Below are 12,930 nucleotides of genomic sequence, written 5' to 3' on the forward strand. Positions count from 1 at the left end.
GTAAATACCCATTTCAGAATGGTATGTGTTCCTACGACACACTGCATTCTTTCTCTGTTTCGTGTTGCAGGAAATCTGCCTGTTATTTTTGGACATTCTGACGAATACTTCTGACCCTCGGGGGTAATCTGACCAAATGTACGAGACAATGTCCAGATGCGTCGGGACGTGTTACAGTCCTTCCGGTTTGTACGACAGTCCTGAAGAGGAAAAAATCGCGCGCATGCGGGATAAAGAGCTGACGAAGATACTGAAGGAATATCACAGACAAGAGCTCAAACGGATGAAGATCTTATTGCTGGGTAAGGTAGACGTTGGCTCTCTAATGCCAGATTTAGCTAATTGCCCGTTTGTTACTCTGAACAAAATCAGACAAAAAAAAATAATGTCAAACACGCGATATACTATTGACCTGAAGCTCATTTTACATGAACATTTACAGCAGCTTTTTGTTGTATGAAGATTACACAAAATTTTATTTTTATTTCTCTCCGAACACATATTTATTATCCACAAGACAGAGGGTCGTGAGAAACGAACAATTAATTCTAAGTCGCCTACCTGAAGGATATTCACGCGGCTTGTTAAGGCAGTTTCCCACTCACATCATTTACACATGTACAATGAAATCTTTACGGAGATTCTGGACAAAGGCTTCCGTCTTGAATTCCTAATTATAGGCAGCTATGGTGGCTTTTATACCCTTGTTGCGTGGCGAAATCATGGGCTGTCATCAATATAACAACCTGCTATACATTGATAGGGAGGAAAAACTGTGCCTAGTACAAAGCAATGATGCGCTGTTGCTGACTTGAAAGTGTGCAATCATCAATCAAAGAAACAAAGTTTTTTATAATGGATTTAATTTATTTAAACCATTATTCTTAATTGACTAGAGTACTTTTTTGGCCTCTAACTGAAATATGGATCAGCTATTTTCTAAATACAGTGCATGAACCTCCAAGTACTTATTGCATCCACCATTTGATGAATAACTTGAATGCCAGATGATATTAGTGTGATACATCACAACTCACAATACCGCATCCAAAACTATGGTAAATTCACTCACGTCGAAGGTGTTGATCAAATAGCAGAACTCCATAGATAAACTGATATAATTGATTGCGGATATCCTATATTTTATATATATTAGATATGTCTTATTTTATAAGAAACAAGAGCAAATAACATAGACTATACATACATGCGTAATTATTCTTGATCCCATTATCAAGGAATACATTGCAAAACCAAGGGAGTTCGGAATACACGAATCAAATATAAGCATGAGCATAGCTTTGGCGTTCTTTTCAGTGGCAGTGCAACGGAGCCATTTCGACCGAAAGTATGACATATAACAAAGGAATCAAACCAGTATATAGGTGACGTTGGAATGGTGTCGTGTATGAAAAGTGTTTTGTGTATCTAAGATAATGGCTTAATACTTTGATTTATAGTGCCTCTATCTGCAAACGGATTGTGAACAGGTCACCATACTAATCCTACATGAAAGTATATGTAAGCCATTTTGTGTTTTAGGTACTGGAGAGTCTGGGAAAAGCACAATTACCAAGCAGATGAGGATTATACACATCAACGGATTTCAAGACGAGTAAGCTATTTATTTCCAACGTATATAGATATAAGATATAAAGAATACATGAAAAGCTTGTTTTTTCTTTCTTAATACGGAGTATATGAGGTGGCCTAACATATAAAAGTCCAAACAAGCTTCTCAGCCTTCTTCTTGGGGCCTAAAATGGCGTTAAAGTACGATTTCCCTCAGGCCCCAGCCGTCAGTCAGGTGACTTGAGGTGGGCTGTGGTGACGTCAACGGCGATAGCTGTCAAAACAAACTTTGTTGGGGCGAGAGCACGAGTAAGTGCATGGCGCTAAGTTGGCCGCGCGTTCAAAGTATGTTCATCGATGACATAATTTCCGAACATTTCCGACCAATGACGAAATCTGTATAAAATATAGGGGCTATTAAGAAATATAAAAGATGCCTCAAAAGTGAATATTTTGTGGTAATTTAAGGGGAGGGACATATGTTTCTTCATTTCCCCTAAAACCACACCCTTTTATATTACCTTTTCATATATCCTTTAACGGGTGATGTCAACTGTTGTTTGTGTGGTTGACCGTAACTGTGATTGTCTTTAAATAAAGCCTTTCTGCCCCCTGTTGTTGATTCTTATAAGCATTCATTGCTTTTGATTGTTTTACTTAACATCATATTTCTGTGTTTACAGAGAAAGATTGGCTTATGTGGCGGATATACGGAGAAATGTGAAAGAATCAATTGTGGTACGTCAGTTTTGATTTCGCACGAAATTTCTTAATGATGGAATAGCATGCCGTCGTCATTGTTTTTTCCACAAGCTACTATATATTGTACTCTGAAATCAAAATGATTATCGATGATGAAAAGTGTTGATGCACACTACATATCATAAGATTTTTGTTTTTCTGTGTAGGCAATGTTACTGGCCATGCAAGAACTGTCTATAGCTCTAGATGATAATTCCAAACAGCCTAGTGCAGAGTTCATCTTGAGAGAGGCTGATACTCCCGGTATTGAAAGCACTGAGGTAAGATCTCACCATCATATTCGACTGGTTTCTGTACTTGTTCGGTACTCGAAAGGGTCTGTGCTGAAAGCAGAAGCCATTTTGAATCATGGAACTTACAGTCGTACGTTAAATAATAACTGTTGGCTAAAAACGGATGGCATAATCTAAACGGAGATTTGGTATCAAATCCATGCAGGTTTCAAACTAGTAATACTTTTATAAAAATTATATAGCTCTATATTCTTACGGCACTCATGGGTAAACATGCAATACAAACAAACACACTCGCACAAAATAACCAACCTTTTACCAAAGCACAAAGTTTGAAGAAGAAATATCCTCAATGGAATTGTTAAGAATGGGTTCAGTGTTCTGTTCATGACGTTGATATTTGCAATATCATATCGTGTTTTGATTGACGCATATCCTGTTGTTGTTCAGGAGTTCTTTGATCATACGACAAGTCTGTGGGAGGACAACGGGGTTGCTGAGTGCTACTCCCGATCAAACGAGTTCCAGCTTCTAGACTCCGCCAAATAGTAAGTTCAAATTGCGTACATAAGCTACTGGTTGTATTCTATTTATATATTTATTATTTTTTTTTGCTTTCTTATGTGTTTTATCTTTTTTACATTTTATTATTTTGCTTACATGGTAATAAAATCAACCTTTCTGCTATATGTTACACCATTAAGAGAACTTCTAGCAACTACATGTACATGTATTGATCTTGTCTGTATTCACCTTAAGGTCCATTAAACCTCCACATCATTATGTGTGATTCACTGTGTCGGATATGGTGTCTAGCTTTCTGCTAAAACACTGTCCATTATGTTTTCAGTTTCCTTGATAAATTGGGTGAGATTCGATTGAAGGATTACATACCGTCCGATCAGGTAAGTCGTTTCAGACAGATGCCATTGAAACCGCCTTAAACCATGTTGAATAAAGGTCATTGCATTCATATCTGCTGAGGTGGTACAAATGTACAGGATATCCGAAGTTTAGGACTATGTAATAAAGCGAATGTATATTGTACTTTCAGGATATTTTACGATGCCGAGTGATAACAACCTCAATACGCCATATTGACTTTGATGTTCCCGACGGTGGAGAGAAAGTCAGCTTCAGGTAACGCATTTACGTCTGCAAATCATAGCGCTGTCGATTTATTAGACTCTACAATGTCACACATGCCTATGGCATCGCTCAGAACTTCCTGAAAATAAATGTTTATTTTAATAAATAGGCTACCCCTTAAATCTCTGTTGAATTCATCTTTGTTTCAAGGAGAAACTTGTTAGGTTTTTGCAACCTTCACCTACAGCCAAGTTATACAAGCAAAGTCAATTATGTTCTTTTTTTCAACAATCAGTGACATTATCTTTGAACATTTTTTCACATATCTATTAATCTTACTCAATTATATAAGTTCAAAAACGTTAACGACGTGACTGATGAAGAATTCATGTCATAGATGAGTGGGTTAGTGTATACCCAATTACCAGTGTTACATAATCTTGTTACAGCGTGTATGACGTGGGCGGACAGAGAGGGGAGAGAAAGAAATGGATACAGGTTTTTGACAGCGCCGCCTCCATCTTGGTATTGGCAGACGCCAGCAGCTTTGACCAAACTCTTCGGGAAGATTCCAGTAAAAATAGACTCATAGAAGCTTTGGAAATATTTGAGCAGGTGTGGCGAAATAGGTGAGTTCTTGATGAACTAGAGAGCGTTCAGATAAAATGCCGGCGTGCATTTATACTGGCTAGTACATGATCATTTTCCTATGATTCTGTGTGGTGAATATGTGGGCCATGGAAGTTATTAGACACTGAATTAATGATATGATAGATAACAACTACGTCTGACATCTATGTCTGTATATCAGACTGTATAACGACCGTATCATGACACGGTCCTTAATAATAATCCTTCTCGTTGCACATCAGGCCAATCCGTGTTACAGACAAACCAAAACTTGTAATTAACCCTGTGGAGCTATACTCAGGTCTTCTTGGAACTGGTTGGTATTATAATGTCAGTTGTGGTTTCATCTCTTTGTAGATTTCTAAGATACGTTTCCATCATCCTTTTCATCAACAAGATCGATATTTTGGCAGAAAAAGTCATGTTAGGCCATTCCATCACGAAACTGGCTGAGAAATATCCGGACATTTTCCCGGATTTTGACAGTTACGTTCCATCTGGTAAGTGAAGGTGTGGGTATCGTATAAAATATACTACACCCGTAGACAAAGGCACACTAATGTACACAGTGACACAATATATCACATCAACATTTATAATGGACTTTAATGTGTGAATATATTCCGCTATGCCATCGGTCATTGGCGTCAGTCAGCTGATTCATCACCCACAGTGTGTCCATATGTGGTATCATGCCTTTGGGGCTATGCTTAAGTTTACATACTGTGAGCCTCCAGCAAAGGCCGTCTAGATGATGGATGTCTATATTGACGTCCGTGTTCCTTTTATCACTTGGTTTCATAATTCCAGTAATGTGTCAAGGCCATGATATTTACTTGACACTAAAGCTATTTTAGGCCTTCATCCCTGGACATTACTGCATGTATATATCATGCGTCTATTTTGGTGTGTTTCCAGCCACAGAAAGGGCGGCCTTCCTCGAGTCATTTCCTGGGGGGAGAGGCCGTAAGAAGTCCAGAGCCTCTTCAAGGACAGATGTGGATGATGAGGTCATTAAGACCGCCGTGTACATCAAACATCTGTTTATGGTGAGTTTGTTAACACCACCTGCTACCTCCGTGGTATGAGATTAGGTTTCGGGTTACTGTTATTTTGCATACCTGAGCACGTTGTCTCATACACTGATTAGTATGATATTGGCAGTGTCGTCCTCGCTGGCTCAGTTCATGACAGCTTCGATCTTGTTAAAGCTCACCATCTTGTTAGGTCGTGAGTTCGCGTCCAGCTTCAGCTGGTTCTAGTGTGGATTTAAAGTAAGATGTTTGTCCGGTTTCATCCAACAATAAATATGATCCCCTTTGTTTACGTGCAGCATTCCTGTGTACGATGTTAACTCCCAATCAAAGGAATAAAGTGCTAAAATGCAACCCACAACCATGAACACGTAATTATGTGAATATAAAGGTCAACGGCTCTCAGAGTAATACTTAAGTAGGGCCGACAGTGTGACAATTGCATAATGCTACTTGTGCACGGCTTCTTGTCAATTTAGTTAGAGTTTTATTCTAAATCATGTAAATGTTTAATAGTTACAATTTATTCATAGAATAAGAAATACTTACAACTTATTCATTCCAAGAACTATGGGAAATTCCTTTTGCCTTCCTACCTTGGGCATTGCCTTGTCATTGTTGAGAGAATGACTGGGATTGCATTTAGCGGATTTAATTGATCCATGATTGCTTGCATAATCTGTCTTGAATTTCATTTGATTTGTCTTTACTGTGAACGAGTTATCTTGAAAACAAGGAAGCGCTTTCAAACTTGGACGAAAACACCTTGTCGTTGTTGACAGAATAGTTAGGATTGCCTTTTTGCGGTGTTCCATGGTTCAAGATGGATATCATAAGTCATCTTAAATTCCGTTCAACTCTATGCCCATTATGTGAACACAGCATATTAAAGACAAATGTAGATGTTGTCCTAAAACTTAGGAAGTGTTTTACCTTTTGCCAGAGGATTGTTGCGGGTTGCTTTTTTACTGCGTTACTTTATCCAAGATGTTTGTGGTGAGCTCTGAATAAAGTTCCTCTTGCCCTGCTAGTTCTCGGGCTTAGCTTCCAAGAAACCTAAATGAAAATAGTTTTGCGTTCTCTTTTTCACCTCTCGTCCAATGGCACTGACTTTGTCACCTCGTTTATGACCACTAAATGAACTTGGATGGAGACAATGTCTCGCATATGGTAACTCTTAGTGTATATATAGATTTCCTTCAAACATGCTCCTTGATGGAGGATATATGAGCCATACTCACTATATTATCAGCCATACTCATTACACACTCAGTCATACTCACTACATACTCAGTCATACTTATTTTTTAAGGATTCATTGCCATGAGATTCACTGATTTGAAACTTTTTCCCATAGGTAACAATAGTTTCGTGACAACTCTTTCATTTGTGAGCTTTGTTGTTGTTTTTTTTTATAGAAAATTGTGACGGGTGAGTTAGTTTTACGTCCAGGATTGGAGCACACGGACAAAAAATGGCACTCTCATCACTCTTGCGAGTACTACTACACATGCGCAATTGACACTAATAACATCGAGCGAGTTTTGGACGGCTGTCGGAGAATCATCATAAGGAAACACTTGGAGCGGTTTGGAATCATCTGATTTGTTAAGCCATGTTTGTATTGGATTTTCATTCGATGGATTCCAGAAACATACTGGTTTCCAGTTGACTATGTGCAGGGAACTATTTTTTAGGTCCCAAATGCTCTGCGTCAGATGTGCCATGAAATAGTTGTGCCACCGACTGTGTCTCTATGAGCAGAGATATGGAAAGCTACATCTCCTGGCCTGTTTTCTCTGTGCCTTATTCGAAGAAACCTGATGATGGTTCAAATCGGGACACGATGGGGTTATTTAGTACCGTGTGAACTATGCGAGACTGCCCTCGTAGCAAAAAAGGACGTCACTAAAGCTTGACGAGACGAAGAGGTCATACATTCCAGGAATGATGTGTCTGGACTGAGATTAACGACAGAGGCTTAAAACCATATCAGTGAGTGCTGGAAGTGTCACTGCGTATAGTGGAGTTAATTCGCGGAATTGACTTTTCACGCATTATCCCGCGAAAACAGTTAGTTTTCTGGTCTGGAGGAGAAAAGCCAATAACGACCCCTAGTGAACCAGGTTGAAAGTAGTGCACACTTTCTCCTCATGTACAACTGGGAATAACATTTGATATATGTGTTTTAGGGCTGAAATATATTCCAGTCTTCAGGTACATTTAATAAGTGTAGATCCATTGAAACGCCAAGTGAGAAATGAAATCACCGGAGGTGCATTCCCAACAGGTGCCGTTGCCACCAGGTTGAAAGGAACGTTTCAGTGATTGGGGTCCGATTTATTATTGAAAACCGCTGACAAGGTTATCTTGGATATGTATCTCCATAAAAATACTTGTACACATCGCTTATAAATTTGCTAGGATACTATCAGCTTATCTGAGTGTAGACGTGTCAGTTGAAGTGCCACCTACAGGTGCCCAGAGCTTTATATCTGTTTCACGCTGAGTAAATGTTGTGTGACTTTAGTCTGTGCTAAATGGTTGCATGAGTAGATCATCGCCTTGACTGTATTCCAGCGATTAAAAAGAAGCCTTTTATAAAATATGTATGATAATACTATGTGTACAGACTAGCAAACATTGTGCATATAGGACAAAGCTTTTTCTTATGTTATCTTATCTCAAAGGAAATACTGTGTGTAGTGCAGATGTTTCGACCGCATGCAAGTCCCTGACAACTGTCAAAGAACCGTAGACTGACTGAAAGCTGTTTGTTGTTGAACGATGATCAAATGAGGATAAAAAAGAGACCATTGAAGAGTGGCTATTTCGTTACATCACAACTTTTCTAGTCGATAGCGTTCCCCAAAAAGAGATCAGTGTCATGTAATACTAAGTCAGTGAAAACATGAACATGGTTTATCTATGTATTTACTTTGATAGGTGTTACTCAAGAATACGCCGTACTCAAGAATATTTCACTGATACGCCGGCGGCCAGCGTTATGGTGGAAGGAAACCAGGCAGACCACTGGGGAAACCCACGATCATCCGCACTTAGCTGGAACACCTTCCCACATATGGCCGGAGAGGAAGCCAGCTTGAGCTGCATAGACTTGAACTCACAGTGGCATGAACGGTTTACTTGTATATTGCTTGTAAAATAAGCCTATAGATGTATGGATGGATATAAACATGTGTGCACAGATTACTGGATTTTTAAGTGGTATTTTTGCACTATTAATGCTAGTCTTTGTTCAGTTGTCCTCCATTAGTTGTCTCAGATTTTAAATGTTAACGTCTTATAAGCGCCAGTATAACACTCTGCCCAATGCCATAGACAAAGAAGCATTTGGTATATAAGTCTGACAATGGAACATCGATCATGTAAAATTCTTGTTTATTACATATGTTGCCAACTTAATTACAGTTACAAATGCAGAATCATTAGTCTGATATTTGAAGGACTCAGATATGTGCACTTTATTAAGGATTGCATGTCCACTCTGCGTGGTTCTGTTGAATGCATAGGTGTTTTCTAGATGTAGTGTGTCTTTGCTATTAACTATTCATTTGAAGACTGTGTGATCATATTTATTGCCTGGTTGTCTATGTATATATTATAATGCTGTGATAAAGCATATGTCTCAACCCGCATGCCTTAATGATGCTCCATCACATGACAGAATACATCATGTCATTTACCATCACAAAGTTTCAAATGTAATCTGTATGCCATCGTTATTTGAACATGAGAGGTACCATAAGTGTCTTTTTACAATCACTGTGATCTGGAATAAAAAAAGTCTTGCAGAAGACATACACACAATTGTGCATTGAGAGTCTTTTTTTCCCCCCACAGCCGTGAAGGTTTCTGTATATCGTCTGAAAGTCACTTTGTGCAAAAGGCGATTCACATCAGCTTCAAGCGTGAATAGATTTGACCTCCTCAAAAATTATACTTGTCGGAAGTTAAATTGATTCACCATTCTCTAGAAGACCCCATACTTTTTAAGCATACCGTGCCAAAGCCAGATTAATCCAAATAGAATAATTCATCAACGCGATACCTTTCCTCTAGCCTCAAACCTATTTTCACATACATGGGCATATCCGTTTAATGTGTTTTTTAATTGATCAAAATCTTTTTTTGACCTTGTAAAGAAGGACATGGAATGCAAGTCAGCATTTCCGTACATTTCGCTGGATGACGTTTAACAGGAATTTAAAAAACAAGGAAACTAAGAAACAATGGCACACGTTACTAAGGGACGGAGTAATATTTATCAAGGCGTATAGGGGACTGGTGCATGTCGTAATTTGTATTTCAAAAATTGAAAAAGATCAAATCAATGTTTTGAGCAAAACAAAACACGCATGGTCAAACATGGCATGTTTATTTATTTATTTCTTTATTTATTTATTTGATTGGCGTTTCATGCCGTACTCAAGAAGATTTCACTTATACGACGGCGGCTATAGCATTGTGGTGAGAGGCACAACCCGTGGCGAACCCAGAATCATCCACATGTTGCTGCAGTGGACGCGTTTGAGTAACACACACACACACACACACACACACACACACACACACACACAAAGCAAGACCATAATTCATCTTTGAGATTTGGCATTAATGGCTGTTATTTTACTTGATTGTTGTCGAAAATTATCGCATCAACTCTAGCTTATGGTTGTAAAACGTGGTCATACACGAAAAAGGGTCTTCACTCAACATGTTAAAAGAAAGGGAATTAAGAAACTTAAAACCTCCAGCGCCCATGATTATATACTCTCTCCACGACAGACCCAACCGAATCCATCTGGCCTCCACATGAGGAGAGTACCGATATTATTAACAGAAAGGGAAAAAACTTCTTAGCCCCCACCCATTCCCTCCAAGTATGATAAAACGTATTCACCCCCCAATGTTACAAAAAGTGGAGAAAACATTCTCTACCCACAACCCCAACCCCTCTGTCTGATAAAACGCCCCCCCCCCCCACCAACAATATTAATGGAATAGAAAAAACATCCTCTGTCCATCCCTTCCACACCCTCCAACATGCTGCACCAGTCTTCTCCATCATTTGTATGATGGAGAATATCTCAGCGAGGTGCAATTATGTTGTTCTTCTATGCAGTGAATTCCTCGTGTACACGTTATCAATCCATCCACACGGTTTATGTAAGCAAATTACAGGCCAAGGCCAGTAGGCTAGTATACATTTGACATCTCATGCATCATGCTGAACGGGATCAATATTTATTCCCAGTTTTCAAATCTAATTAAATCTTGTTGTGTAGCTGCTGTAGGCCCCAATGCACAGTACATGTATGTAGGCTAATGCCCGGGTCACAAATCAAGCTATAACAAATTGTTATTACCGCTCTGGCTAACTTTTTACAGCCTCACATCGACCTCTTAATAGATTTGCTCCTATATGGGGTTCACCGTGCACAACCTATGTAGGTACATGTGCATGCACCTAGTGCACTGACACTGATGAGTCAGTCCGTACATTTCGCTATTCACAACGCTGAAAAAATAAGTTCAACTTCTATGGAACATGCATGGTACCGTTTGCCGTATTTTCTCGGCTTAAATAATCCCAGAATCACTTCTGGTATTCATATACCACGTGATTAAATCACTTTTAGAATGATCTACCGTCTAAAACATGTTCATGTGCAACAATAATATATACAGTCTTGAAATGAGTTGCTCTCGCCCCATGAGTCAGGGTTCAAGCCATTTGAATATTATCATAATTATACAAAAAAGGACATTGTAAATTTATTTAGACGTTTTACGGCAGACGCGATTTCTTTTTACTTTAGCCTATAAGCCCTATAAGACAGGGTCAACTGAGTAACGCTGGGAGCATCACTCAGCCCGAATACATATGCTTACATGCGGAACTAATGGATATTCAGATTATAATCAGGTATATATATGCTGACTTTGATATAATTGTAAAACATGCAGTTTTATTTTTTCCTTTGAAACTGTTAGCATCACACAAAGTAAAAGTAATGATATCTGATAAAATAGGCCACATTATGTATCAAGGTTTTGAGGGCAACTACATACATATGCGCATCCTTTAATGGTTACCATGGTCACCAGTCACCATTTATTTAATTTGCTTGTTTGACAGAGGTTTAACGTCGCTGCCATACTTTATTTCGGTCATTTAACGACGGCATCTCCTTGTCTCTTAAATGCAATTACATTTACAGTGCTGCGCTGGATCACTGTGTCGTCAAGCCGAAGGCGCCAGACCGGCCCCGATAGCACAGTTGGTAGAGCGTCCGCTTCGGGAGGCGGTAGATCCAGGGTCAGTCCTGGGTCGAGTCATATCTAAGACCTTAAACGAGGAAGTTGTAACTTCCTCTCTTGGCGTTCAGCATGAAGTGATGGTGCAACGACTGGTTGGCCCGTATCAGTATAATGGCTCGAGCGGGGCGGCTTACTTGCCTTTTTTACGTCGTCTCAGTGAAGCAGCACTAGATAAAAGAGCGGTGGAAAATCCGTCCTGCAACAAGAAGACACATTACATGCTCTCTAAAGGACTTGTAGGGCTGAAAAATTATTGAGTACGACGTTAAACTAAAAGCACGCACGCACGCACGCTGAAGACGCCATAGACGTGGCCCCACACAATCGCATCATACTGACACCGGGCCGACCAATGCTTGGTCTATATCCATCTCGGGGCCTCCGTGGCTCAGTCGGTTAGGGCGCTAGCGCAGCGTAATGACCCAAAAGCCTCTCATCAATGCGGTCGCTGTGAGTTCAAGTCCAGCTCATGCTGGCTTCCTCTCCGGCTGTACGTGGGAAGGTCTGCGGATGGTCGTGGGTTTCCCCCTGGCTCTGCCCGGTTTCCTCCCACCATAATGCTGGCCGCCGTCGTATAAGAGAAATATTCTTGAGTGCGGTGTAGAAACACCAATCAAATAAATCAATCAAATAAATATACCCATCTGATGTTGAGCACATTGCACGGCAGTAACCATTTCAGTTAATGCATATATTGGGTACTGTAGAGCCATGGTAACATTGCAATAAAATATGAAAATATCATCCAACTTTCTTCTGTTACCGGTACATGTATGTCTTGGCCTTATCGTATACGTAGGCCTAATGGTGATGGCCTATATATGTAAAGGTAGCCTGACTTTGGAAACATATTAACAAGAAGTCAATTAAAGATATTTGATGTCATCAAGGCACATTAACCATCACTCACTTTGAAAGCAAAGTTACCAACACATTAAATGAGGAAAGTAATGTGATAGAAATAGACCTCGCAAGGCCTACATGTGTCAATTCATTGCCTTAATAGGAGCATACGAATAATAGACGAAACAGGCCTGTAACAAACCACTGATGTCTGTTTAAATGTAGTCAAAAATAAACGATTTACTCTGAAAACGATGAAACGAAGGTTATTTTCCCACGTTTAGCATCACCCCCACTACCCTACATATATGGATGTAACTCCCACCCCAACCTACCCCATCATCGAAATGTTGCCGTTATCATTTCATATTTGATATATTGTGGATGAAAGTGTCAGGTATACGACGTGTTATCACCCATAA

The 12,930-nt window shown here is 39.6% G+C and overlaps 1 protein-coding gene across 3 annotated transcripts in view; it reads left to right on the forward strand.

Moving 5' to 3' along the window:
- Positions 1-9,145, forward strand: part of LOC135471886 (guanine nucleotide-binding protein G(olf) subunit alpha-like) — a 28,283-nt gene extending 19,138 nt beyond the window's left edge. For all 3 annotated transcript variants that reach the window (XM_064751313.1, XM_064751322.1, XM_064751306.1), the window contains exons 2-12: positions 71-302; positions 1,543-1,615; positions 2,256-2,310; positions 2,481-2,594; positions 3,018-3,115; positions 3,418-3,472; positions 3,622-3,707; positions 4,106-4,285; positions 4,644-4,786; positions 5,205-5,335; positions 6,739-9,145. In XM_064751313.1, coding sequence (XP_064607383.1) covers positions 137-302; positions 1,543-1,615; positions 2,256-2,310; positions 2,481-2,594; positions 3,018-3,115; positions 3,418-3,472; positions 3,622-3,707; positions 4,106-4,285; positions 4,644-4,786; positions 5,205-5,335; positions 6,739-6,924 — 1,287 coding nt within the window. In that variant the 5' untranslated portion in view covers positions 71-136 and the 3' untranslated portion in view covers positions 6,925-9,145. The remainder of the gene's footprint in view (positions 1-70; positions 303-1,542; positions 1,616-2,255; positions 2,311-2,480; positions 2,595-3,017; positions 3,116-3,417; positions 3,473-3,621; positions 3,708-4,105; positions 4,286-4,643; positions 4,787-5,204; positions 5,336-6,738) is intronic.
- Positions 9,146-12,930: the final 3,785 nt, after the last annotated feature.

Source organism: Liolophura sinensis, chromosome 1 (assembly GCF_032854445.1).
Source record: "Liolophura sinensis isolate JHLJ2023 chromosome 1, CUHK_Ljap_v2, whole genome shotgun sequence".
Classification (NCBI taxonomy): Eukaryota; Metazoa; Mollusca; class Polyplacophora; order Chitonida; family Chitonidae; genus Liolophura; species Liolophura sinensis.